Raw genomic sequence first — 27,056 nt, forward strand, 5'->3', positions numbered from 1 at the left:
TCACAGCGTCGGGGTAAACTCGCCGTCGACCTCCTCAATCTTGCGCACACTCCCGACGTAGCCCTCATGCTTCTCGAGCATGGCAGTGTAGGCGCCGAGGCGAGGAAACTCATCTGTCCAGCAGCCGCCTTCCCAGGGACCGACCTGCCGCAGACGGCCCTTTGACGCGATGAGGGGGAAGCTCATGAGGATGTCGGCGGCGGTGAGATCCCTGCCGCAGAGGTACACCCCCCCGTCGGGCGAGGTGGCCAGCTGATCCTCCAGCATGGCGAGGTGCCTGCGCAGGTTGGGGTAGATGTAGGCCGAGAAGATGCGGCCGGCGGCGGCCGAGGTGATGGGGCGGATGAAGAAGGGGACATTGGGGGATTGGAGGCCTATGTTGTCGTCGTCGTTTCCCCCCCTCTCTGGTCAATGCTGGGCGGAGATTTGAGGGGGAGAGGGAGAGGATCGGTTGAGAAAGACTCACGAGAGATGATTATGGTCATGACGAGAAGAGGCATAAGGCTCCCCTCGCAGTAGTGGAGGTAGTACTGGTACCGGAGATAGGCCTCGGTCTCACCACCGACCTGGTCCTCCTGACCCGCCTTCCAGCGCGGGGGTATCAGCCTCTTGCCCCCGGGGAGGTGCTCGCACAGGTACTGCGTCATGAAGCCGCTCTCGGCCAGGACGACCGGCTCCCCTCCCTGAGGAGGGGTGATGGAGATGACGGGGGACTTGCCCAGGGGGTGGATCTTGGCTAGCTCGGGGGGGGCGAGCATCTCCTTTGTCCGGTGGAATACTTCGATCTCGTAGGGTACTTGCAGTTCTTCCAGGAGCCATACGATTCTCTGAGATCGAGATTGGTTAAGCCTGTTGTGCGTTGTCAGCCATTGACTCTTTCTTCTTCTTTTTTTTTCTTCCTTTTTCAATCCCCCCCCCCCCCCCAGCGAAAAAAAAAAACAAAAAAACATCCAGATTGACATGTTGTCCCTTGAAGCTCAGAATTTCCTTACCAGTACAGCTTAATCTTGGGAAGGCTTTGCTCTGGAGAATCAGCCATTATGGGATACCGGATCTCTCTCTCTCTCTCCAAGAAAAAAAAAAAAAAAAGTTTCTTCTTGAGAAAGGAGAAGAGGAAAAAGAAGAAGAAGAAAACGGAATGGGAAGAAGGGTCGTCATGTACCGGATGATGACGGTGTGATCAATCTCGTATCATGATTCGGAAGTTGAAACCAAGGAGAAATTAAGCACCAAATATCGATGCCCCGCTTTCAGATCTGACATCATCGGACATCATCGGACCCCAGATGAAGAGGTACGAGACTAGACGATTAGATCGAGGGCGAATATATTGCCGAGGTAGGAGATTCTTCCATCATCATCACAGCTGATGCTAGACTCTAGACTCTAGTACACGTACTGGCAGTGCAATTCCAAGTAGCACTCTTTCATCATGTGCAGCTGACAGCTATTGAGCATCTTTGTAATCGTACAAGTACGTGCTGCCTGGTATCGCTACCATTGCACTGTTTTGAGCATCTTCAATCACATTTCTTTCTTCTCCATGAATCTAATCATCAACTTCAATAACAAGTATGCTTTCATTCGCCAATCCCTTTTATGCAAAAAAAAAAAAAAACACAACTCTGTTTCTCTTTCTTTTCTCTCCTTTTTTTTTTCTCTTTTCCAAATGCCGACCATCTATGTTAAAACAGAACTCCACATGCCGAACGGGAACAAGAAAAGGAATAATGAAGAAAAAAAAAAACTCCCCCCAATTTTTTACAAAATCTTTTTTTCTTTTTTTTTAAAAAAAAACTCCTCCAAGAGATATATGTCCAAAAAATAAGAAAGAAAATAAAAAAGAAAAAGAGGGGAGAGGAGCAATGACAGGTTGAGGGAGAGAAGAAGAAGAAGAGAGGAGGGGGGGATCACCTCTTCCTAGTCTTTGCCGGTGGTCCCGTCCCGGCCTCAGTCGTCGCCTCCCTCTTCTTACTCTTCTTAGCCTTCGGTTTAGGCGGCATCTCACTATGGAGGTGGCCCAGCTCCTCGACGGCCGTCGAGTTCTCCCACTCTAGACAATGGTAGCTCGGCGCTTCTGGTGTCTTATCCCTTATGCGCGAGCTGGTACGTTTGCCCACGGCGGACATGGACACGGACATGGACTCGTCGTCGTCGTCATCTTCGTCTTCTTCGTCCTTGTCCTTGTCCTTGTTCTTATCTTTGTCCTTGTCCTTGTCTTTGTTCTTGTCCTCGCCGTTGATCTGGTGCTCGGCAGCGAGGTGCTCCCTCCTCCTGACCATGTTGACCACCATCTGATCGTGAAAGGTGAGGAGTTCCTTCCGCAGCTTGCACTCGCGGTTTCCCCTGGTGTCGAGCCATCGTATCAGCCTGTCCAGGTCGTCCGGATCGGATATGTAGCCCCACTGGCGGGCCGTGGAGACGCGAGTGTCGCCCTCCTCGAGCACCTTGCGCTGGGACACGGTCAGGTCGAAGCGCGACGCGTACTCGTCCGACAGGTCGGCCGGCAGGTCGATGTAGCCCTCGCGCTCGAGGTCGTCCGGGCCCTGGACCCATATGCAGCCGTTGGCGTAGCCGGCAGAGGCCGTCGAGCTGGTCGGCAGCCCGGCGTACGGCATGCCGTTGCGCTCGAACCAGTAGTATCGGTTCCAGAACCGGTCCTTGCCGAGGACCCGCGTGCGCGGGCAGTCGGCCTCGCGCAGGTCGTTGTCGATGACGGCCACCTCTTCCTCGCACTTCCTGATCAAGTCCTCCTTCTTCTGTATCTCCTTGAGCACCTTGGTCAGCTCACGGGACCGCGGGTTCTGCTTGGCCGCCGCCGCCGCCGCCTTTTCGCGCTCCCTCTCGCGTTCCCTCTCCTCGTCGCGCTTCTGCTTCTCCTCTTGCACGCGTCTCCGCTGCTTCTTGCGTGACTTGGCATTGCCGTTGCCGCCGTTGTCTTCTTCTGCCGCCGACTCGCCGCCGCCGGCATCCGTCTGCGTCTCCTCGGGGTCGACCATCTTGGTGTCCTCTTCGGCAGCGCTGCCCTCGACCTTGATGCTGCCATTCTCCACCGGTGACTCCACACGCTGTGGCTCCAGCGTCTTACGCTGCTCGTTAAGCTGTCGAAGCTCCTCGGTTCTAGTTTTATCCCCCCCCCCCCCAATGTTAGCTGATACTCTGTGGGTCCTCCTGCCGGGCTTCTTTCGCGCAAAGGGGGCTGCTTGCTACTCACGCCTGCTTCCTCTGCCTCTGCCACTCGATCTTGTCCTTGCGGTACTTGGTCATGGTCTCGCTACACTCCTCCATGTACCCCCTGACCGTCTTGGTCTCCATGGTGAGCATGCAGATGATCTGGAGGGCCTGGACGCGGCGGTCGACGTCGAGCTCGGCGTATCTGAGCCGGACGCTCTCCTGCGTGGGCTCGTCGTCGTCGATGCTGGAGCGGGGCGGCACCAGCTGCAGGAGGAGGTCCTCGCACTGCTGCTCCCGCCGGGGGTCCTTGGAGAGCTGGTGCAGCAGGCCGACCATGATGCGCTGCCAGCCGCCGTCCTCGAAGTCGCGCTGGCGGAGGTGGTCGATCCAGCTGTAGTCGCGCAGGAGGTGCTCTGCGCGGTGTCGCGTCTCCATCTCGGCCTCCTCCTCTGCCGCCGCCGCCTCGGCGGCCAGCCTCTCGGCCTCGAGCTTGGCCAGACTGCTCCTCGTCGCGCGGCCGGTGGGTTTCGGTTCCGGTTCCGGCGTGGCCTCGTCTCCCTCGTCCTCGTCGTCCTCGTCGTCCTCGTCGGACCCATCCTCGTCATCCAGCTCGGGTAGCGTGATGCGCACCTTGCCGCCGTCGCGCTCAGAGTCCACCAGGACCTTCAGCACGGCGCAGTGCACCTCGTCAAACAGCTGGACGGGGACTTTGTCGGACGCGACAATCATTGCCTCGACAAAGTCGTCAAATGTGAAGGAGTCGAGCTGGAAGATCTCGCAGTAGACGTTGAGCGTGTCCCACGTCTCCAGCAGCAGACCCACCGTGTCCATGCTGATCTTCTGGCTCCTCCAGTCGTCGCCGGCGCCGTAGCCGTGGGGGGGGTCCTTGCACAGGAACTTGAGGGGCGGTCGTCGCGCGGGGGTTCCGTCTTCGAGGAGGTTGGGCGCCAGGTCGAGATCCTCGATCGGGTACTTGGGCGGAGGAGGGGGCGGGGTCGGGGGCGGCGGCGGGGTCGGCTCCCTGGGTGTGACTGCCGGGGGCGCAGCAGCGGCGGTCTGCTGCTGCCTGGCCTTGTGGCTCTTCGGCGCCGCAGGTTTGAGCTCGGGCAGGCGGACGGGACCCGAGTCTCCGTTTGTAGCGGCGGCGGCGGCGGCGGCGGCAGTGGTTTTGTTGTTGCTGTTGCTGTTGTTGCCGTTGCTGTTGTTGTTGGCAGTGTTGGCGGTGAGGAGGCCGTTGATGTCGTTTGACGAGTGGGAGGCGCGCTTCTGGGCCTGGAGCATCTTGCGCTCCTCGCGCTTGGTGTCGTATCGTAGATGTGGCGGGATGCGCGTGTCGATGTGGTACTGGTCAGCGTACTCGTCCTTGACGAGCCAGGGGGCGCCGTTCCAGGCCTCGCGCGTCGTGGTCCGCTTGATGAAGGACCGCAGCATGGCCTTTGTGAAGACGCCCCTGTCGCGCGCCACATCCTCGTCCTTGAACTGGATCTCCTCCTTGCCGTCGTTGAGGGTGACCAGGTACCGCGAGAAGGGGGCCAGCTTGGTGCCGTCGGCCATGATGCGCGCGCCAAACGACGTCTTGTCGCGCACCCGGCCGTGGGTGCGCTGGCCGCCGCTGGCGTCGGATTCGACCACGACCTCTTCGCCGGGGTAGAAGTCGTTCTTGAATTCGTTGAAGAGCGCGTCGACCATGCTGTCGAGGCGCGATGTCGTCTGGAATTGGACTTTGCGGAGGACGGGACCCTTGAGGGCTTCGGGAAAGTTGGCCTCCACTTCTTTGCCGCCGGTGAGCTGGTTGCCAGTGTCAGTTTCCGGGCTCATCCTGTCATCGTGTTCACTCCCTCCCCCCCACTCCTTTCCCGTCTTCCATACACACCTCGCTCTTGAGGGCCTCGAAAAAGGTCATGGCCGACTGTCCTGTTATCTCGTCGTTGAATCGATGCTGTCAGGCACACACGTGTCAGACAAGGCTGTTCAGAGGTCTCGGAGTCTTGCTCCCTCTCTTCCATGATCTCGGAGGGGAGACAGGAGAAGAAAGATGGTGTCTCACCTGCTTGTAAAAGTCCATCCTGCAAAAGACACCACGTCGTCAGCAGAGCCACATGCTTCCGAGGGAGACACGGCTGCAGTCGTTGAAGGGAGAGAGCTCACCGGGTGAGGTAGTCTTCATAAGAGAGAAAGACCTCGCCAGTCTCGCGAATGTACCACACCTATTTTCGCCATCGCGCATATTAGAGACAGGAGAAGGGAAAGAGAGACGGGGTCGGAGTAGAGGGCCGCACCTCGACATCGTCATTCGGGACGTCAACCGGGGGCAGAAACTGCACAGGTTTCCGTTTGTAGAGGACCTAGAAGAGGAGAGAGAGAGCGCGCGGTGCGCAACGGTGTAAGCCCCCCCAAGTCCAAGCTCGTGGTTTTTTGTTTTTCTGTCTCTTTTTTTTTTCCATATAGAGGAGGGGGTTCGAGACAGAGGGAGAGAGCAGCAGTACCATAGCTATGAAGTGAAGGGAAGAGTTTGTCGTGTTTGTCGGTAGGAATTGGTTGGTCGTAGGCAATTGGTCGTGACCAGAATAAGCGCCAGGAGCCCGTGGGCGTCGCGGGTTAAAGTGGCATGGATCGGAGGGGAGCGCGAAGACGGTCCGGGGGGGGGGAGCAGTTTATTTTTTATTGTTCTGATCGGATCCGTGTTTCCAAGAGAGCAGATGTTTTATAAGAGCGTAAGTGCGTTTAAGTATGCGTACGTGTGTGTGTGTGTGTGTGTGTGTGTGTGCGTGCGTGTGTGTGTGTGTTGTTTTGGGTGAAGGAAAGGATTCAAGTGTTGGTGAGAAAAGCGGTGGTAGAAGGGGGGGGGAAAAACGCGGTCCGGTTGTGCGCGCGGCGGTGGGTGGGGAGAGAGAGAGAGAGAGAGAGGGGGGGGGGGGGAGGAGGAGGGAGGGAGAGAGAGAGAGAGAGAGAGAGAACTGTTACCTGTCCTATCCCATGATCATTGTTGCTCATTGGGTCTTCGTATGCCAATCCTCTAGGATTCTACCCAGGATGCTCTGGAGGACTAACCCCCAACCCTCAACCCCAACCCCAACCCCAACCCCCCTCACCCCATCGCGTCATGTCATGTTCCTAATCGGGTAATCTTCAATCAATAGGGTGTATTAATACTTGGCAAAGGAGAAGAAGCCTCTGGCCGAGTCAGATCTGGCAAAAAAAGGTTTAGGATGTATGCGCATGTGTTTGTTATAAAGTCTCAGATTGTAAGAAAGAAAAAAAAAAAGGACGAAAACATGATGAATGAGAGAGTACAGAGATTGCGATTGAAAAGAAAGATTTCTTTTGAGACATTTCAACGCTTCATCGTAAAAAAAAAACAGTTCCTACCAGCAGCGGTTTAGTACTGATTCGGCACTTTGTCTCGCGTGGAAGCTGTCGGCTCGGTCTCCACACGCACAAAAATACTCTTTGCCTCTTTTTTTCTTTTTTTCTTTTCTTTTTTTCTTTGGCGCGTACCTGTGCTGAGTCATCTTTCAATACTGCCATTCATCTGCTACGACGACTAGTAGCTTAGAGAACGATTAACTGATGGATTTTCTTCGTTCCTTTCTTTATTCATCTCTCAACATACATGTATGTATATATGTATATATACATACATACATACACACACACACACACACACACACACACACACATATATATATATATATACACATTTAAACTTCATATCTTTGCATTACATCAGGGTATCCTGCGACACCAGGTCAGCCAATGACCCAGCCTGAACTTCTACGACGTAAAATACACAACCATGTACCCAACCCAGCTCCCCACCACCCCGATAGCACAATAAGAGCTGGTGAACATGAGCGGCAGAAACTCGTACGACTTGCCGAACACGACCGAGTGGAGCAGCGAGCAGTACGCGATCAGCGGTATGCTTACGGCGATGTAGATGGTGCTGAACCGGTCCAGCAGGAAGAACCGCTGCTTGTTCGTGTTGGACGCCGGCGCCAGCCGCTCAAACGCCACCAGGAACGTGATGAGCCAGAAGATGGTGTAGGCCGTCTTGATCGGGAACTCGGCCGGCGTGAAGAGGAGTGGCATGAGCGACACGTGGCCCGCCACCGCGAGCGGCTTGAAAGCGCCAAAGTGCCGTCGGTCGCGCAGGGCCACCAGGCTGAAGGGGATGATGACGAGCAGGATGGCCTTCTCGTGCACGTGCCAGCCAAAGAGGAACGACGCGTACCCGCACAGCGTCACGGCCCCCACAAAGTTCTCCCACGTCGGGGCCCCAAACAGCTTGATCAGCGGGAGCGCCTGGAAGAAGACCGTCAGGAGGAAACACGTGCGTGCGCTGATGTCCGGGAGAACGGCAAACGAGGTGTCGCCCACCAGACCGCGCGTCACGCTCTCCAGGGCCTCGACCCGCACCGTGAGGCCTAGTCTGGGGGCGGCTGCGAGGGGCACTGTCAGCATCAGCTGTCGAGAGAGAGGAGGGAGAGGGGGGAGGAGCAAGAAGAGATCATACCGTGGATCAGCGCCCGGTCGAGAAACGAATACATGGCCCAGACATTGGGAGCCCAGTACGCGTGGCAGAGACCGCGTGAAAAGGGAAACAGCCGACTGAGCAGCTGAGGGATCTGCTCCATGGCGACAAACGGACCGAACGCGGCGCCGGCCACAGCGGCCAGCCCCGTCCCCAGCTTGAGGCAGTTGAGGAGGCGGATGCGGAACAGCGACTTGGGCGAGAGGCAGTAGGTGCGCAGCAAAAAGACAAAGTAGGCCGGCGCGAGGTACAGGTATATGTGCTTGAAGCACAGCAGGGCGGCGAAGAGCAGGCCGCTGGGGAGCAGGGTGGACCTGCTCCGGGCCAGGACGAGCGACCACACGAGAAGGCCGTAGAGGAAGCCGTTGTACTGGAAGTGGATGTGGTCGATGATCAGCAGGCCGGGGGAGAGCATGACGGACACGGCGGCGACGTGGGCGGCGCGGCGCCAGCGGGGCGACGTGGACTCTATGTAGGCCTGCAGGGCGAAGACGAGGACCAGCTCGGTGATGATGACGGAGGCGCGCTGGAAGTAGACGGTGCGCCAGCCGTCGTATTCGAGGTTGTAGATGCGCACCATGGCCGGGTCGAGGAGGTGGCCGACGTGCGAGAGCACCCACTCGAAGTAGGCGAACAGGGGCGGGTAGTCGAGGGTCCATTGCGACGTCTTCTCGTAGTACCACTCTGATATCGGGAGGGAGTATGTCACTGCTAGCCAGTTACGGTGGACTTCGAAATCGGTCGATTTGCTGCCGTTGCCATTGTTAGCTGAGATGTTTTAGAATCTTTTACATGTGCTTATGCCCTTCTCTTTAGCTCAGCATATATATATATATATGTGTGTGTGTGTGTGTGTGAGAGAGAGAGAGAGGGGGGGGGGAGGGAGAGAGAGCACACAAGTCTCTCTGCCTGTCGGATGAGAGAAGAGACGGAAACCCAACGCCGACGACCCGGCCAAGACGGGAAACTCACTATGCAGGGAACAGGAGCACCTTGAATGCAGCCGACACCAAGGTGCACTGGCCCAACGAAGGCCACGACTCTGCCATCAGTGTCCTTTGACCTCTTCTTTTTACCTGTATAATTCAACCGCGTCGTCCTTATGACAACGGCCCCTGCATTGGACGCAGTGTGACGGTGGTGGTGATGGTGGTGGTGGTGGGGACGGCAAAGGAGGAAGACTGAGGCAAGATAGCTTAGGAGGAAGAGTTGGCCACTAGAATATAATAAACTTGGGGAGAGCAAGCTCCGTTCAATGAAACTGGGGCTGGTGTCGGTGATAAGGCTGAGCCACGGGAAATGTCAAGCCACAGACTGTGACAGCTCGAGGTCCCTGTTACCTCAGCCACAACTTCAATGTGGGCTCTTTTTTTTTTTGAGGGGGGGAGGAGAAGATTATATTATAGCAACGATAGTAACGACGTAATGATACCCAAGTACGGATGAATACATACATCCCTAAGCAAGAGCTCACCATTTCTTCTCTCTAATCTCTTGATAAGCTTCACCGCATTTGCCATTGCCATCTCCCCCTCCCCCCCTCTCGACCTTGCCAATTCCCGACTTGCTTTCCTCCACGAACACGCGTTTGGTCTCAGATTGGCTTTCTGCTCCTTTTTACGCGCTGCGCGCCACGAGGGACAGAGTACGGCCAGGTTGGGGAGTCTTTTCCCCCAAATCCTTGGCGTTGTTTGCAAAGTGTCCTCTGCTCGTATTCTCTTTTAGAACCTTTTCAGTCCTACCGCCAACAACAACAGGAACAGAACATATTGGTGCATTTTCTTTTTTCTTTTTCCCGTTCATTCCTTCATTCTTCTTTTTCTTCTTCTTCCTCTTTTGATTCCAGCTCTTTTTCTTGTTTTATATCCACTCCTTTTGCTCCTCACGGAAAAAGAAAAGAAACAGAAAAAGAAGAGAAAACATCCCCCGCCCATCATGCGTTTGACCGGGGCGATGGCAGCTCTGCTGTCGGCGGGCATGGCCCAAGCCCAGCAGGTTCTCATCAGTGAGCTCAGCTTTGGCTACGAGGGGAGGTTGGTTGGCTTGTCCCTCGTTTGGGGGTTCTCTTCCTCCGCACAGGATAGTCGTGTAACTGACAGTTTGTGTGTCCGATCACAGGATAAACCAAGGTGACTCCCGCGGACAGATCCCCAACTTTGCTCTCCAAGGCAGCTCCTACGGCCAACCGCAGCTCCTGTCGAACAAGGTGATACTCACACCCGTGGCCCCCGGAAACCAGCGAGCATCGATCTGGTCGGAAAAGACGCTGGACGAGCCGGCGTGGGTGGCAGACGTGGACCTGCGGGCGACGGGCCCGGAGCGCGGCGGCGGCAACTTCAACATCTGGCTGGCCAGGGACGGCAAGGCCTCGGTCGGTGACAAGAGCATCTACACCGTGGGCAAGTTCGAGGGTCTTGCCCTGGTCATCGACGCCCACGGCGGTTCGGGCGGCATGCTCCGCGGCTTCCTCAACGACGGATCCGTCGACTTCGGCGCCCGGTCATCGGTCGACGAGCTGGCCTTTGGCCACTGCGCGTACTCGTACCGCAACCTCGGCCGACCCTCGCAGGTCAAGCTCAGCCAGTCGCGCGACATGTTCCGCGTCGAGATTGATGGGCGCCTGTGCTTCCAGAGCGACAAGGTCAGTTTGCCGCGCGGGTACAACGTCGGTCTCACCGCCGCCACGCCCGACAACCCCGACTCCTTCGAGGTCTTCAAGCTCGTCGTCCTCTCCGACCGGAGCGGCGGCGGCAGCAGCAGCAATGACAACAGCTACGGCTACGCCAACCCGGCCGCAAAATCGGAAACCAGGTCTCGTATCCAGCAGCAGCCCCCCAAGCGTAACTACAACGACGGTGGCAACGACAGCAATCAGGGTGGCAGAAACGACGACAGTAACGAAGACGGCGACGACTCATTCGACGACGTCATCGATCAGGACCCGGACATCTTCCAGACCTCCAAGCTGCAGTTCCAGGACCTGCACAACCGTCTCCAGTCCACCCACCACCAGCTCTCGTCCGTGTACCGCTCCGTCTCCCGCCACCACCAGCTCGACGAGCAGCGCCACGCCGAGCTCAAGACGCTCATCTCCAACCTGGGCGCCGACGTCGCGTCCATCCGCTCCGACGTGGCCGCCAAGATGGAGCGCGTCGAGGCCCTGGACCAGCGCTTCCAGAAGCTAGAGGGCGAGGTCAGGGGCGTGCGCAACGACGTCAGCCGCAAGATCCGCGACAACGAACGCGCCTTCAAGGGCTACCTGTCCGACCATCATGCCACCCTGTCCCAGACCCTGCTCGACAGCATGCCCAGCCACCGCAAGCTCTTTGCCCTGTTCGTCGTCGCCCAGGTCGTCCTCGTCGGAGCCTACCTGTTTTACAAGTATCGCAAGGCCAATTCACCAAAGAAGTATCTGTGATTCAATCACTCGCTTCCAACACACCCACTTTCTCTTTCCATATAGAAATTCAAAACCACACTACACACAACTACACACACACACACACACACACACACACACACACACACACACGAGGGGGGGGGGGGGGGGGGGGGGGGGGGGGGGGGGGGGAGTTGGAGTTGGCGTCAGCGAGGGAGGAGAATAAGAGGGGGGGAGCTGTACAACATGTAAACACACATTGGCAGAGCGTTACGGGAGATCAATTTATCTACATGTATCTATGAATTCATTTTTTTTCTTCTTTACCAAAAAGCGTACGAGCACAGAGTAAGGCAAAAGGTCGAGCATGCACATCAAATCATCGATCGTCACAACCATGAGAGAAAAAGGGATAAGGGATGGGACAGCATTCATATTCGGGTAAACAAAGCAAGACAAGCATCAACTCCCAGACGCCAGACAGAATAAGACATGGAAAGGTGAGGGAGCAAGCGTCGTAAGAAGGGAAAGATCAAAAAAAAAAAGAGTGTATCCCTGACAACAAATAGACATTCTCCCAATTTCAGTCCAAGTATGGCATCCATCAGACAACAGACAGAGAGGAAAAAGGAGATGGATCAAAGAAACTCGTACGTCCCATTAATGATATCCAGGAGCTCTTCGCCCTTGGGAGCCGTCGTCAGATTTTCATAGCCATCCTTTGTGACGAGGATGTCGTCCTCGATACGTACGCCTCCGACGGGGTAGTAGCGCTGCAGGACGTCGGTGTCGATGAAGCGGGCAATATCCGGCTTGGAGAGGTAGTATCCTTGGAGGTAGTCGCGGTTAAAGTAGCTGTATTTGCACGTCAGAGGAGGTAGACTACATGGATTAAAGGAAGAGGAAGAAGAACGGAGGAGCAGAAGGGGGGGTGGGGGAGGAAAAGCTTACAGTCCAGGCTCAATAGTGACAATCATTCCAGGCTGAAGGACCTGTAGCTGAGGACGCACCTCACCCGCGTGGGCCTGGGAATGGAGAGCAGAATCCTTAGCCAGGGAGATCAGACCCTCGCGCGACATGGACTGCAGCTTGGGGCGACGGGAAGCAGCGTGGCTGCTTGTGTCATAGGTTTCATTATAGACGTCGAGCCCGGTGAGCAGCTTGTCATCTCCGGTAACGTCGTGGACCTCGAGACCGACGTGGTGGCCGAGGCCGTGGGGGAAGAAGGCGGCGACGACGCGGCTGGCGTGGACGTCGGCCTTGGGGCCGCGCAGGATGCCGAGGTCGAGGAGGGCGTCGGTGGCGATCTGGGCGGCGAGGAGGTGGAGGTTCGCGTAGCGGAGGCCGGGGCGGACGGAGCGTATGCATGCGTCCTGCATGCGCTGGACGACGGCGTAGATCGCACCGGACTCGCGGCTCCAGGAGCCGGAGATGGGCAGGGAGCGGGTGATGTCGCTCGCGTAGCAGCGGTACTCGCAGCCGGCGTCGATAACGAGGACGTCGGACGCGCGGAGGGGGGCGTCGTTAGCATCGTAGTGCAACGTCGCGGCGTTGGGGCCGGACCCGGCGATGATGTGGTAGGCCTGCTTGTGGGCGCCACGTCCGATGCAGGTGGCCAGGAAGATGGCCTCGACGTCCTGCTCGTTGCCCAGGCGGAGGAGGTTGGCGGCGACCTTGCGGTGGGCGATGCTGGAGATGGAGTTGGCGCGGCGGATCAGGGCGATCTCGTGGGCATCCTTAACGACGCGGGCGCGGTCCATGGCCGGCCTGAGCCGCGCCCAGTCCACGCGGGGTCTCTTGTCATCGCCGTCCTTGTCGGGAGCCGGCGCCATGAGCATCACTCGGTGCACCTGCGTCCGACTCAGGACGTAGAAGGTCGTCGACGGGTTAGACTTGGCCGCCACGAAGCCCGGGAGCTCCTTGGAGTACCTCACCCTGTCCACGTCGAACATGTCGGACATCCTGGCCGCGTCCGGTACGTTACCGTAGTAGAGGGCCTGGCGGGGCTCGATGTACGGGATCCACAGCGTCAGCGTGTCGCTGCCAACCTCGTACGTCACGGTGCAGTCGGCGTATTCGACGCCGGTGATGTAGTAGAAGCTGATGGAGGGACGTCAATATCAGTGAGGACGCGGGAGACGGGGAGGGGGGGTTTGTCTTGTATAAGAATGAATGGGATGTAGATGGGAGCTTACTAGCGACGCTGACGGAATTCGGGACCTTGATCCGAGTCAACGTACTGCCGAGTCGGCTCGCCGGGGATGTAGATGATGCCCGATTCACAGCCGTGACCAGCCCCGATCTTGAGCTCCTCAGCTACCTTGCGAGCATGAGCTTTGGCTGTTGAGGCTCTCGTGTTAGAGGGGTGACATGGACGGAGAGGGAAAGGTCTAGTGGTAACTAGTCATACCAGGGTATTTCTGACGGAGGAGCTCAGCATCGCTGAATTCAGGCTGGACATCGAGCTTCCTATATCTCGTATAAGCCCTTCATATTCACACAAGAAAATGCTGCTGCTAATGCTGCTGCTGCTGATGCTGTCAGTCAGGAAAAGAACAGTAGTATTTCTCACAAGGCATCAAACTCGAGGTCGAGGACCGCATCAACTCCTAAATGAACCATGGCGTCTGAGATCAGACGTCTGGGTCTACCTCTGATGTTGCGCGGCGTGATAATTCTGCGCCCCCTCCCAAAAAAAGAAAAGACAAACTCTCCACTGTGACCCTCTACTAAATAATAGCTGCTACTTGAGGATAGAAGAACGGGCGTCGTAGAGGATATCAAGTTGGATGGAAACGAGAATGGCGGTGATGCTGTTACTACTAGCCTAGAGTGTCGATCTCGAAATAAGTAAAGTTGGATAGTTTGTGTGGGGTTTAGATACGTGATATTTTCCTAATTGGGTACCGTAATCCTGCCAATACCAGTATATGTAAATCTTGAGCCCTGACCGTTTTCAGCTCTCCGTTTTTCTTTCTATAGCCACTCCGTTTTCTGTTCCGGTTTTTTTTGTACAGTTTATATTCCTTCTCTTTTCGCACAGTCCATAACAGTGTTAATACTGTGTAAAACTTACAGTCTCCACATAGCACGGATATCCCGCGCTCACACCTCCCACCCCCCCCTTATGATAAACCAAGGTTAAGACGATACATTTATTAGGTGCAAATACTAGTTGAAGAATAGCAGGGAGCAGATATTACGAAATACATGTCAAGAACTTTTTATTTTTTTTAATATGTTTCCTAGTCCACCTGGCTAATCGGCTTACCTTTCCCCGGTCGTGACTCGCTCTATCCATGTCATCCCCCGCATTCCCGTACTATACCCGCCGGCTCCGAACAAGTCCATGGCATAAGGCCCTTTTATTTCTCGTCTTTTTTTTTTCTTTAGCTTTTTTTTTTGTGTGTGTGTGTTATCCACACTGTACAAGGTACTCCCATCGGCACCGGTTCGGCAACTATCAATTGAGGTGGATGAGAAGAGCGGAAGCGTAGGTAACCTAATTACACCCGGGCAGCTGTTATTTTCCCCCTTTCCGTGTCACCTTGGCTTCTTTTCTACCAGTAATAATACTATATTATCATATGCGGCGTGGTACTATTGTCGTTGGGGGTGCTTGTACGTTGAAAAACAGAGGCCGCCCGTTGGGAACCCGTTGGGAGGTGGGAGAGGATTCCAGATCCGTGCCTGGCCAACCCACATCCTACTACAGTCAGCCTCCTAGACGATACCTTCCTAATCACAATGTCCCCTATAGTGGTGGCGGATGTAGTTGTATTCACAGATACTTACGCTATAAGGGGTTTGTTGTCGTGTGACCCTCACGTCCCTGATAATTTGGTGTATCTCCGAGGCTACACCCGCCCATGATCCGTCATCACTACGTACCTACACTCCGTATTATTACCACTCGCCCCATGGCCGTAGGAGCAGTATGTCATCAGACAAACCCCGTCGATATTGATACTCACAAATAGATGCGCCATAAAATAAAATAAAAACACCCCCCTGCCTGCGTCGTCATCAAGGCACAGCCCCTTCAATCAACCTATCCATAAACTCCTCCATAGTATCCTCATACCACGCCTGGGTCTGGAACCCCTCGTCGGCCAGCGTCTTCAGGCCCTCGAGCAGGAAGGACTGGCAGTTCCACTCCCTCTCGTGCGTCGGCCCATGTAGCGGCGTGCCGGCCACGATGTCGGCCACGAGCTGGGCCTCGTCGGCCCCTCCCCGCACCGTTATGGCCCCGACGTTGACGTGCCCGATATAGCCGTCGTTCGTGATCCAGTCCATGTCCTCGTGGCTCCGGTGGAGGACCCAGGGATCGTCCTCGCCGTCCCGCTGCACGTGGATGCTCTCGTTCAGCGTGTCGTCGTCCGGCGAGGTGAAGCAGATGATGCAGTGGCGCTTGTAGTATACGTCGGGGTCGCCGCGGAAGATGTAGATTGTTGGGCATATCATCATGGACATCTTTGCCTCCTTTCTCTCTCACTCTCTCTCTCTTTCTTTCTTTCTCTCTCCCGCTTCTCCCCCTCTTTCTCTATATGTATCTCTCTCTCTCTCTCTCTTTTCCCTTGCGTGCGGTCGGTGTGAATGATTCTGTTTCTTTTGTCTCCTTCTCCTCCTTCCCTCCACGCTCTCGCTTTCGCTTCCGTATGTCGAAGCCGTTGTGTTGTAGAGGTGAGTGTGAGTGATGATTTCGAAGATTGGCATGTATCATGTGTGTCATGGACGTGATCCTCCCCCCCCTCTTTTGGTCTTGGGGCTTTGAAATTATTAGCAGCCAACGGGGCGTGGCGAATAGACTTGGCTACCAGGTTTACTACTAGCAGTGTCCATTTTCGATTGCAGGCAACATCAGATCAAGTAACATCGTTCAAGGTGCATCGACTCATCATCACCTTTATTTATACGCATATGCTTCAAATATCTATTACTGATGCACATCATCTTTAATCATCATGGTCAAAAACAGCGTTAGAACATAAGCCAGGCCGATCATCTTTTGTCTGACTTTATTACTCCGTCCAACACCATACACATAGATAAAAGTTTGATTGAAAAACCCCTGGGCGCCTTGCAAAATCCTTTCAAGCCCATTCATATCAACCACCTCATATGTCCATTCCATTCCATCGCCTTTAACCATTGTCCAACAACAACAACATTTACACCCCTTGCCCACTCCTCAAAAACACACAAGACAGATCCCCCGAAAAATAGAACAGAGAGAGAAAACACCGAAACAATGCTCATCCAAAGTGTGCCAGAGCGGGCATGAAAAAGAAAATGGAAAAAAAAAAAAAGACATATAGAAAGTCCACTAGAGAAACGAATAATGTGTGTCGTGGACAGAGGAACCCGGTCCCCGTCCACCACGAAAAATGCCCGTTTTTCGTTTAACATGAGCCCCCCGACACACAGAAGAACCCAAAAAGAAGTCGCCAGTTCGTCCCTTTATCGTGCGACCCCAAGAAAAAAAGGTCTTCTTCTAAACGATGCAACAATGAAAACACAAGACACGAAAAAGGGGAGGGCGTGAGGGGGAAGAAGGGATCCCAAGGTTAACCGATAGACCCGAGAAGGAAGAAGACATGGAAACACCAAGAAAGAGGAAGGTGCAGGGTGAAAAGATGAGATATAAAAAAAAGTATCAAAATAACAATGGGTATCACATAAATCGGCCATTTCACATTCCCTGAAACACACCTCTTCCCGAGCCAAAGAAGCTCCCCCAGTCCGCCTGCATGCCATTCTCTGTAAAGATCTGGTCCATCTGCCTCTCTGCCTGACGGGGCTGCGGCCTCCGAGGGTGGGCAAAGGCCGGGTGGATGGACTGGTTGTGGTGAGAAGGCATACCGTGATGATGGCGTTGGTGCTGCACCTGTGACGGATGCGGTGGCGGCGGTTGCTGTGCGGCCGGGTTGGGAGGGTGGTGGGAACTTCCTTCCGGTCCCCCCGACCCTCCTCCCATCTGTATGCTGAACAGACCAGGGTCGTACATGTTGGCCGCCGGGAAGCCCATGCCCGGGTGCCCGTCGGGCTGCTGCATCATATATGGCGGCGGCTGGCCTAGCAGCTGGCTGTCTACGTCGTCCATGGGACCCGTCATGAAGAAGCTGTTGGCGTCGTTGTGGGGTCCGGGGCCGCTGGTGCTGTCGATGCTGACCCCACCTGCCGTCGACGAGGAGGGGGTCTGCTGGAAATTGAGTTCCATCATCGGCTGGTTCGGGTACGCGAATGGGTCGGCCGACGGGAACATCAGGTTGTCCAGCTTGTTGACGGCATTCTGCGAGCCGATATGCTGATGCTGTTGCTGTGATACGGGGAATGAGGGAGGATGAGAGCTCGATGCCGTGCTTGGCGAGCCCGAGGTGGCCCGCGACGACATGTCGTAGCCCAGCAGGTCCATGCTTGTCGCGAAACCAGGGTCATGGATCCTCGGGTCCACCATCTGCGATGAGGGAGTTCCAAACGGCGGGGGTGCCGTCCTGCCACCCTGGCGGGCTCGCGAGAGCTCGTCTGTCCGCTGGGAGCCGACGCTCGACTGGCGGGGCGGCGGAAACATGGGGTTGGAGATGTCCTTTGATACCGGGGGTGCTGACCTCTTCTTGCTGGAGGACTGCTTCTGAAATGTAGCCGTATCAGGTTTCTCCGGTAGTTGATCGAAGAGGGCCTGTAATATCTGAGTTAGCTGGTTCTTGCTTTCCTCTACCGATGTTTCGTTCATTCCTTCTTTATACCAACCACTGTTCCGATTTTCTTCGAGAGAGAAGACCAAGGACAAGGAGCGAGAAAGGAGGAGGAGAGGGGGGGTCAGGAAAAAGGAAGGGAGTGAGGAATAGCACACCTGCAATGACTCCGTTACCCTGTCTGCCGAGAGACTCCTGTCCGCCAACTCGGCAATCATCCTGCGCCCTGCCCACGCATCAGCCAACACCTCGGCCGACCCAGGCTTCTCCGGGTTCTCGATGGCATAGAAGACCAGAGAGAGGACGGCGAAGAACTCGGTGTACAGCATGAACCAGTAGGGGCCGCTGAGGACGCGCTGCTTGCGAATCTCCAGACCAATGTGCACGATGTTGCGGGAGACGCTGATGGCCGCGGCGGCGCAGGCATACGATAGCTCGTCGACTTTTGTGCCCTGCCCCAGACGCGGAGACACGTAGTGCAGGAACGGACGGTACAGGACAAGTTGGACGTGGGCGTAGATGAAGCGGAGGAGATGGCGCACGCGGACGACCTCGACTGACCCGTCTGGGCTGGGCCGCCAGTGCTCGGGTAGCTGTTCGTACCACGAGTGGAGATCGGCTTCGATATCCTTTATGCGCGAGTAGCTGACTGAGTAGGACGAGACGGGGTTGCTGCTCTTGACGCCCTGAGCAGGCCCGTTCATCGGGTAGACGTATTTAGTGATCTTGGCGAGGATCTCCATCAACCGTGTGTGGGCGTTGAAGGCCACGAAGAAGGACGTCGCTCCCGGTTGCGGTTGCGGTATCCTGCCGGGGAGAAGATACTCGTCGTCAACTTCTGACGGGTACGGTTGGTCGATGTCTTCGATGCTCAGGAGTAAGGGGAACCCCAGAAGCGTAGACACGTAGATGTCCATCTGGCGGATCACGTAAAAGACTCGCCGGCGCGTCTCATCCTCGATGGTGTCGATGTGCGAATGTTTGAGGTGACGGTGGAGTCCCATGCGCAGGGCCGACCGAAGAGCGATGCCCACAAAGGCGTAACATGCGCTAAGATTCGATGAGGCCTGCATGAAGAAGATGGTGAAGACGAGCGCTTGTAGCGATGTGAGGTCGCGACAATCAGTAATGTCCTGCAAGAGTACCCTGGCGCTTTTGTAGTATTTCATGCTTTTTTTTCCCTCCTGTCAGCATCGTTCCGTCTTTTCGTTTACACCCCCTGCCCTGCTTCTCCTTCTTCATTCTTTCCACAGATATAGCAGCTACCGTGAGCTGCTCATAAGAGGGAAGGGCGGTGCGCATGTGCATGTGAAAACTTACCCTTCGTCGATGGAGTCTCTATATGCCATCTTGGAGGTATTCGCGTCGTCGAGGCTGTTATACATGCATCCAAGTGCCAGCACAGAATATACCAAGGCCATAAAGTGCGACTCTTCCTGGTTGAGGCTCTCTATGGGCCTGTCGTAGATCTTGTCGAGCTTGTCGTAGAACGACGGTACATGGACTACCCGCTCCAGGCACGTGGCGCAGCTGAGTGAGTAGTAGCACAGGTTACGGGCAACCTCCCTTGACGGCAGCTCCGTGTAGCTCGTAGACGTGGAGGAGAAGGGTGATGCACCAGCCGGGGTAGGTGGGTCGAGATTTGTCAGGCCGGACGGCTGCTTCTCCGGGCGTGACAGGAAATTGAGCCTCGTCGAGGGGCCCAGCTTCCCACGGAAATGCTCCTTCATGCGCCTGAGGAAGACAGATCCGGATGATCGACCCTGAAAATCCCAACCGCCCTTGTCGTCTAGATCAAGCTGGCCGGTCGAGTCAATCATGGACACGAGCTGGGCATCCTGTGAGGCCCTGGAGGGAGGGGGGTGATGTTGCTGCGGCGTCTGCAGATGCTGGCCGGGAGGGAGTGGCCTGCCACCAGCTCGAGCACGGGCCTGTTCACGGTTGTGGAACTCTTGCTGGATGGCAGGGTCGAGGTTGGGGTCGGCGAGGTCGACGTCGGGGACGAACTTGCGGAGAAGGTTCTCGGCGCGCTGCAGTCGACCCTCTAAGGCCTCTATATACTGAGGGGCAGGATTTCGCCTCCTATTCGAAGGCTTGTCATATGTGCATTCTTTTGGTTTCTGGTCAGTTGATGGGACGGCAGACTTGATATATCAAAGAACGCGTGCCGTAGGGTGAACAGAGGGGGGCGGAGAGAGGGAGAGAAGAGGCGAACCATAGCTGTATACGGAGCAATGTGTGCAAGGCTGCTTTCCGTCGCATTTAATCTTTTTTCGACGGCACTCGTCGCAGGCGCGCGTGACTCGACGTCGCTTCTGGATGGGTTGCGAGGGACCATCGGGACCGCCGATGCCATCTTGTTCGTGCTCGGAGTCGCTGTTGGCCGGCGATACCTGGGCGGTCCATTCATGGGCGGGCAAGCCGCCGTCGTCCTCGGACATTTCCGTGGGCGCGGAAGCCTTTTAGGTCGTCGAGGGTTAGCAAATAGTCGAGCACTTTCCCGTCCTCCAGTATGTCCTCTCTGCTGAGAAAAACAAGATGGTGGTAATCATCTGGCTGGGAACGGTCGCATGCGGCAGGCGGGGCTCGGTGCTCACCATATGGTACGCGTAAGGAGGAAGAAGAGGATGCTGAGAATTCGACGGAAATGGATATATATGTAGCAGAATATCCGGGTCGCTCTTCGAGCGGCAGGACAGTTTATTCTCTGGCTCGACCGGCCCGTGGGCTTGCTGAGATTACGTCGGTCGTCCTGTTTTTTTTTTTTGGGGGGGGGGACGACGAGAGAGAGGAGGGCAAGAGGGATTGGGAAGAAGACGCCGAACTACCACAAGTCGATCGGCTCTGTCACGGCCAAGTCGCGGGCGGCCAGCAGAATGCCCATGTCCCAATTGCCTTTAGGGTTGGCAATTTATGCCACGGGCAGTCGGTCGGGATTCATGTGTCGTCGAGTTCGCAATGTTGTCGTCGCGTCGAAAGGTTATGTGTCGTTGGTTGGTTTAAATGCGGGATCCGTATTGTAAAGATGACTGGGAAGTACGGCGTAGGAGGTTTTTGGGGGGGGTCCAGGTTGGATGACCAAATGGGAGGGAGGGGGGGGGGGGAGGGATAATGTTGCCAGTCAGCGCGCGCGAACAGGAGAGCGAAGTGTGAGCACTAGCACAGAGTACGGGGCTGAAGGTGGATGGAGATTGATTATTAGAGCATCTCCGGGCGTATCGACTGTTAGTGCAGCACGAGAGGGACTGTAAGCACAGTGGGAAAAGAAAACAATACGTCGTAACAGCGTTTGAGAGGGAGCGAGAGAGGGAGCGAGAGAGCGAGAGAGAGAGAGGGTCGAGGGGTGTGGGAGAATTGGATGGATCCCATGGTGGGCAAATCAGCCGGTCGTAGTTGATACAGCTACTACTATGACTACCACGGGTACTGCTGCGAGTAGCACTACATGTACTCCGTACTACATCTAGTCATAATACTCTCTGCAGCAGGTAGCGATACTGCGAGCTGTCTAATCTGTACAGTTGCGGTAGACTGTGGGCTGTAGGTATTGCTGCTGGTAATAGTAGTACGGGTGTGCTGCATGCACGAGGATAATGAGGTATTCGAGGGGTTACGGGAGTACAGTATCAGTACATGCATGTAGGCCAGCGATCCGGTAGAAATTCAAGATGGTCACTAAAACAGTACAGTAAGTCATGGGGAGAGGGTCAGAACAACCCATGGCAACTGACCGATGACTACGGAGTAGAAGAGGGCGCCCATGCTGCATCATGTACACCGGGTCGGTCGTCAAGGACTGTGTGGGCTTGTGTGGACTGGACCCGTCTGGAGTACCACAGGTACGAGTATCGTTCTACATCGCGGACGGCCTCCCAGCAGGACCTGAATTGGAAGCCTGGAGCCTGGGCTGGAGGCCTGCCTGTCTCCCTCTCTCTCTCTCTACGAGTATTACTACATAATATACACGGATACCTGGGGGCATGAGGTCTACCTGTAGCCTGTGGCCTGTAGCCTGTAGGGGATGACGGATGGGGGGCCCTCCATGGGGCCATGGTGGACGCCGGGAGGGCATGGACCTTCCTCCATCCCTCCCAGGCGACTAGCTCACAGTCCATGGTTTCGGCCTTGCCTATTGGTTTGGCCCACTACGAGTAGAAGGCTATATGACCCACTATTACGGTGTATGGTCGTGGCCCTCGAACTCGTCGCACCAATCAAGTTTTTCTTTCTTTTTTTTTTCTTCCTCTCTTTCTCTTTTTTTTTCCATCTTTTAAGTATGAGTAGGTCGTCGCTCTTACCTCCGTGACTGTCTCTCTAGCTAGTCCTTTATATACAGATGTATATTAAATATGTATATACATATATACGAGAATTCCCCTTTGGGTATTTGTGGGAGGGCGCCCATGGACCATTTATTCACGGAAGGCGCGTCCATGACGCTCCTGCCATGTAGTGCCATTACGAGTAACGGATATGCTTATTACGTAGAGCCGGACAGCCAACCGTTGACTCTACTGCTTCCCTCCACTCTTCACCTCTTCATTCTTCTCGATTCCAGAACTATTTATGCTGCATCCACTAGCAAAACATTACCACGATCCCACCACGCTCCCCATGGTAAGACAGTGTACGTGTGTATGTACGTACCGCTGACCGAAAAGGAGGAGGGGGGGCAGGAACGGGAGGAACAAAAAGGAACTGCTACCCCCCAGGTACCGCTGCTACCGAGTACGCAGGGTTGAAGCTAGAATCTAGATGCAGCCAGCTCACTGACGAGCCGAGGCCAGCCCTCAACCCTCCCCGCCGGGCCTTGAGACAGGTTGCCTTCGGCGATAGCGTACCCGGAAGCCGGAGGATGCCACTCGCTCGCTCGCTCGCTCGTCCTCTTCTCGCGCTCTTCTCGCTCCTCCACCACGCCACTGACCGCACTCACGGGCTATGGGTAGGCCGGCAGGATGGAATACTCGTACGCGTCAGGTTGTGTGTATCTTTGCACCCCCACACACACCCGAGATCGGGCTGGTGGCCCTCGGCATACAGTAATACTCGTACAGATACTTGCAATATGGTCCATGGAAAGGAAAATCCCGATACTGATGAGCACCTCTTTGCATTGTCCATCCCTGCCTCGGTTTTGTTTTTTTCTTTTCTTTCATCTCTCATGTTCATACTTGATATGACAGACTGATACGGAGTGCATGGTTGAGAGCCTTGTATTCTTGGGCTACGGAGTATTACTACGAAACTACGGAGTACTAAAGCACTAACAATCATATAATACTTCGCTCGTAATACCTTTTGCCAGGGGTTCCATCCCCCCCCCCCCCCAGCTCGACAGTGTATTATTGTTGTACAGATGAGTGGAGCTGCTGTCGACCCCGAAGCTCTCAATTTCGTGGTGTGCTCACGGAAAGCGATTCGTAATATGTCAGACCGTTTCTCTTTTTAGAAGCCAGGGCTCTCCGGCAGGTAGCAAGTCATGATGACGATGATATCATGTGTGCGACGTGGACGGGGAAAGGAGGAGGAGCATCTGTACTCGTACGCCTACTAATAACGGCATTCCCGTACGAGCACGCGAGATTTGTGGTCAGTGCTACGAAGTATCATCTTGGTAGTAGCAACATACGAGTATGTACGGAGTACAGATTACTGTCAACTAGTAATAATATCCATTTACCGCTCTTTTTATGCCGCCGCCACATACGTGCATGTACGTTGCAAGTTGCAAGAAAGCGGGCATAAGAGTCTCTCTAATCTGCACATGTATTATGAACTTCTTTCGCATCTCGTCATAAATTTCCCGTCTCCGTACTCGGCCTACTGACTGTTTAGCCGTCTATCAAAGATCATCTCTCCGGTGTAGCACGAGTCAGTCGTACAATACGAGTAAACAGTACGGCATATCACTCCGTCAACACGCACACACCCTACGGGCCTCACAACTACTACCGAGTACCGTAACCCGAATAGGATCTGGATAATCTTCTTTTGTCCTCCCCTCCTCTTTCTACTCGTATTCTTTTCTTCTACCGAGATTCCACAGAAACATAAAACTGAGAAGCGTCTCGTCAACCTATCCATCTCCCGACGATAATACATCCCATATTTTTTTTTTCCAACATTGAGCATTCCTAACCAATGCCAGGCTATCAATCCCTTTGTTTTCCCTTTTCCCTTTCTGCTACACTTTTTTTTCTTCGCCTCCAGCTCCACCCAATTCGACTACTCGTAGAGTAGTATGATTTTCCCGCACAAGCCCAGGCAGCTACGGGTTACTTTTTAAAGGTAAAAAAAGGCAAATATTAAGTCTAACCCGGTTCCTCCGGACCACGATCCCCCGGGCTCCAGTAGGATCCAGTTCTGCCTGCGGTCCTGCAGCCCAACAACTCAAGTACGAGTGCGATTCAGTATACGGTAGTGAGTCTTGACAGGGTCCGAATTATGCATGACCTGCTAGATCTTTTTTTTTTCTGTTTCCTTTTTGCCTCCCCGCCCACGAGTGTCAGTATGCACGTCCTACGTCGTAGTAGAAACAGAGAGAGCCAACCGAGAGATCCACACTCATTACTACGTCGTAGGTAGATAGTGTTACGAAGTAGAAGCACAGAGTAAACTTACTCACAGTAACGGCAGGACAGCCTAAGAGAATCAAGCACGTATTAATAGGCACGCGGATGCTCGATGCCGACGGCTGGTGTTCTACGGCTATTGCCGTATTTCCAGGGTTCTTTGCTTTGCGTTCCCGCTTGCAGTATCATCTTAGCACCGCACGTACGAGTACACTCCTAGACATATTACTGGCAGTACTACATGTATTGCAAGTAGCGGATGTAGTCTGTACCTGTATCCGTGTATCAGCAATGTGTTCCGGGCGAAACAGCCTTATATCGTACAGCAGCTGCCTCGGCATCACCTCTGCTACGAGAATCACAAAACATCACTTCAGCTGGCTCACCTATACTGCTACGACTACAACTACTACTATCCTGGTTTGCTTAGAGGACAATTACCGCTCATGACTAATCATGCTCAACATCTGAATAACGAAATCAACAGACCAAGTACACACACAACTGACTGTGCATGTGCATATGCACAGTGCCCATTTTTCACATCCAGGTTCTGCCTCTCCACAACGTACGCACTGCTCAGAGATACACTGTCCAGCTCATTCGTCACTGTGCAGCTACCTTACTAAGTGCTTGTAGCTTCGACACCCTACCGTTTCACGTTTTCCGTTCTTCGTTCTTCGTTTTCCGTTTCCAACTCAGACGTGACGGAGTCTGACGCAGCACTCCACCGTTTCTGCCCCTCCACTCTTCAAGCCTCGACTCCATCATTCAAGCTCCCCGCGCATCACCAGCCCGGAAGAGGTACAGGAGAAAGCTGGGATTGCTTCTACCTCTTGCTACACACGCCCCCCAAAAAACTGGCTTCTTGACCCAGACTGCAATGATGGCATCGCAAACAAGCGACCTGCTGAACTTTTTTAGCCAGATGAAAGCCGAAGACGGCGTCATCCTGCACGGTACCGCTCGCCCCCATCGTCTAACGGTGCCGTATACGTCTTCGTGGTCGTTTGCTGACAAGTACCAGAGTCACCCAAGTTCGATCTCGAGAGTTACATTCAGAACTATGAAGGTGCAGCTATATCTCGCCCCATCGAATCTCTACACTAGCCGCCGAGTTGACGTACTGACGCCTCACCTCGCAGGCCGAACCCGCTTCGACCGACTGATACACATTGGAAAGTGCTGCGTACCGCTGTGCGTCGAGGCTCTCAAGTTGGCCGTGCAGGAGGCCAAGAAAGGAGACGATGTGGGGAGATACAAGAACGCATGGCAGCTTCTCCGGTTGGCGGCTCCGAATGAAGATGAGGCCAACTTCGACGACGACTGGGTCACGAACAAGGAAGACGCCAATCGGAGGGAGATGGCTCGCCTCGAGTCCGAGTTGAAGGGATACAAGAACAATCTCATCAAGGAGAGCATCAGGGTACGTATCTACTCGCTGAAGGGGACGGGAGGCGTACTGGCAGGGCTGGGGGGGGGTACGGCGTCGGAGCATCGTTGCGGCTGACAATGAGGGGGCGACAACAGATGGGACACGAGGACTTGGGTCACCACCTCGAGGAGACGGGCCACCTCAAGGAGGCGGCCGAAGCCTACAGCCGTATGCGCCACGATGTGAGCACGACCAAGCACATCATGGACTGCTCGCAGCGCCTGATCAGCGTGGCCCTCCAGCGACGCGACTGGTCCTCAGTCCTGAGCAACGCCGGCAAGATTAGCGGCATCCAGGGTGTCGAGGAGGAAAGGGGCATGCAACCCTACACGCGCATCGTCCATGGCATCGGCCAGCTCGGCATGGCCAAGTTCCACGATGCGGCCCAGAGCCTGCTCAGCGCCGACCCGAAAGTACCCTCGGACACATACAACGACATTGCCACCCCCAACGACGTAGCCGTCTATGGCGGCCTGCTCGCCCTCGCGACAATGGACAGGGCTCGGCTGCAGACCAGCGTCCTCGACAACCAGTCCTTCCGCACATTTCTCGAGCACGAGCCCCATATCCGCAAGGCCATCAGCCACTTCATCAACGGCCGCTATTCGAGCTGCCTGGCTCTGCTTGCCTCGTACGAGACAGACTACCTCCTCGACATTTACCTCCAGAGGCACGTTGCAGACATCCTCGGCCTCATTCGCAGGAAGTGCATCGTCCAGTCCTTTGTCCCCTTCTCATGTGTCACCATAGAGAGTCTCGATGCGGCTTTCGGCAATGACGTCCAGTCGGTCGAGCCCGAACTCGTCCGCATGATTCGCGATGGGGAGTTGAATGCCAAGATCGACTCCAAAGCCAAGGTACATAAGACCCTCCTTCCCCTTCATCTCTCTTTTATCTCCGTGTTCTTATTTCTTCCTTCTTTCATTCGAGAACCCCGCACTGACCAAAAATTAGACCCTCGTCGCTGTACGGTCGGATGCTCGCCTGGAGATGCAGCAGACTGTCCTCGACGTAGCACACAGGTATGAGCAAGAGGCCAAAGAACGTCTCCGCAGAATCAACCTTGTAGCCGCCGGACTGGAGGTCAGCAATCCCAGGAACGCCGGCGCAGAGGGAACCTGGTACGGTGATGACGGACCCATCGATCTCGTCGAGGGCGCCCAGGGCTAGAAAACTATACATCCAGTGGGAGTCGATGGCGCTCTAGAACTCATTGCCACCATGTTCAACAAGGATTGAATGCATACCATTTGAGAAGAAAAGGGGC

General features: G+C 55.0%; 8 protein-coding genes across 8 annotated transcripts; 2 read left to right on the top strand and 6 right to left on the bottom strand.

Moving 5' to 3' along the window:
- GMORB2_3108 (glutathione S-transferase) lies at positions 1-1,039 on the bottom strand (the record flags this gene model as incomplete). The annotated part of the gene is made up of 3 exons (XM_035465084.1): positions 1-404; positions 467-849; positions 993-1,039. The coding sequence occupies 3 exons, from the start codon at positions 1,037-1,039 to the stop codon at positions 1-3; spliced, it is 834 nt and encodes a 277-aa protein (XP_035318959.1).
- Positions 1,040-2,054: 1,015 nt separating this feature from the next.
- GMORB2_3109 (DDT domain) lies at positions 2,055-6,168 on the bottom strand (the record flags this gene model as incomplete). Its single annotated transcript, XM_035465085.1, is given in 6 exon segments — positions 2,055-3,120; positions 3,215-4,962; positions 5,048-5,113; positions 5,127-5,294; positions 5,454-5,519; positions 6,139-6,168. Coding segments are annotated over 6 exon segments (3,144 nt in total), but the record flags the coding sequence as incomplete, so codon positions are not given.
- A 385-nt stretch (positions 6,169-6,553) lies between these two features.
- Positions 6,554-8,757, bottom strand: GMORB2_3110 (alpha-1,3-glucosyltransferase; the record flags this gene model as incomplete). Its single annotated transcript, XM_035465086.1, has 4 exons — positions 6,554-6,622; positions 6,994-7,628; positions 7,691-8,457; positions 8,693-8,757. 4 exons carry the CDS (start codon positions 8,755-8,757, stop codon positions 6,554-6,556), a joined length of 1,536 nt encoding a protein of 511 aa, XP_035318961.1.
- Positions 8,758-9,685: 928 nt separating this feature from the next.
- GMORB2_3111 (lectin, mannose-binding 1) lies at positions 9,686-11,126 on the top strand (the record flags this gene model as incomplete). Its single annotated transcript, XM_035465087.1, has 2 exons — positions 9,686-9,741; positions 9,827-11,126. The coding sequence occupies 2 exons, from the start codon at positions 9,686-9,688 to the stop codon at positions 11,124-11,126; spliced, it is 1,356 nt and encodes a 451-aa protein (XP_035318962.1).
- Positions 11,127-11,725: 599 nt separating this feature from the next.
- GMORB2_3112 (uncharacterized protein) lies at positions 11,726-13,709 on the bottom strand (the record flags this gene model as incomplete). The annotated part of the gene is made up of 5 exons (XM_035465088.1): positions 11,726-11,942; positions 12,039-13,187; positions 13,283-13,427; positions 13,498-13,556; positions 13,660-13,709. 5 exons carry the CDS (start codon positions 13,707-13,709, stop codon positions 11,726-11,728), a joined length of 1,620 nt encoding a protein of 539 aa, XP_035318963.1.
- A 1,404-nt stretch (positions 13,710-15,113) lies between these two features.
- GMORB2_3113 (uncharacterized protein) lies at positions 15,114-15,560 on the bottom strand (the record flags this gene model as incomplete). The annotated part of the gene is made up of 1 exon (XM_035465089.1): positions 15,114-15,560. One exon carries the CDS (start codon positions 15,558-15,560, stop codon positions 15,114-15,116), a length of 447 nt encoding a protein of 148 aa, XP_035318964.1.
- Positions 15,561-16,779: 1,219 nt separating this feature from the next.
- Positions 16,780-20,223, bottom strand: GMORB2_3114 (Fungal trans; the record flags this gene model as incomplete). The annotated part of the gene is made up of 4 exons (XM_035465090.1): positions 16,780-17,766; positions 17,941-18,928; positions 19,103-19,926; positions 20,086-20,223. The coding sequence occupies 4 exons, from the start codon at positions 20,221-20,223 to the stop codon at positions 16,780-16,782; spliced, it is 2,937 nt and encodes a 978-aa protein (XP_035318965.1).
- Positions 20,224-25,279: 5,056 nt separating this feature from the next.
- Positions 25,280-26,959, top strand: GMORB2_3115 (COP9 signalosome complex subunit 1; the record flags this gene model as incomplete). The annotated part of the gene is made up of 3 exons (XM_035465091.1): positions 25,280-25,780; positions 25,885-26,646; positions 26,744-26,959. Coding segments are annotated over 3 exons (1,479 nt in total), but the record flags the coding sequence as incomplete, so codon positions are not given.
- Between the last annotated feature and the right edge of the window lie 97 nt (positions 26,960-27,056).

Source organism: Geosmithia morbida (genome assembly GCF_012550715.1).
Source record: "Geosmithia morbida isolate 1262 chromosome Unknown scaffold_16, whole genome shotgun sequence".
NCBI lineage: Eukaryota > Fungi > Ascomycota > Sordariomycetes > Hypocreales > Bionectriaceae > Geosmithia > Geosmithia morbida.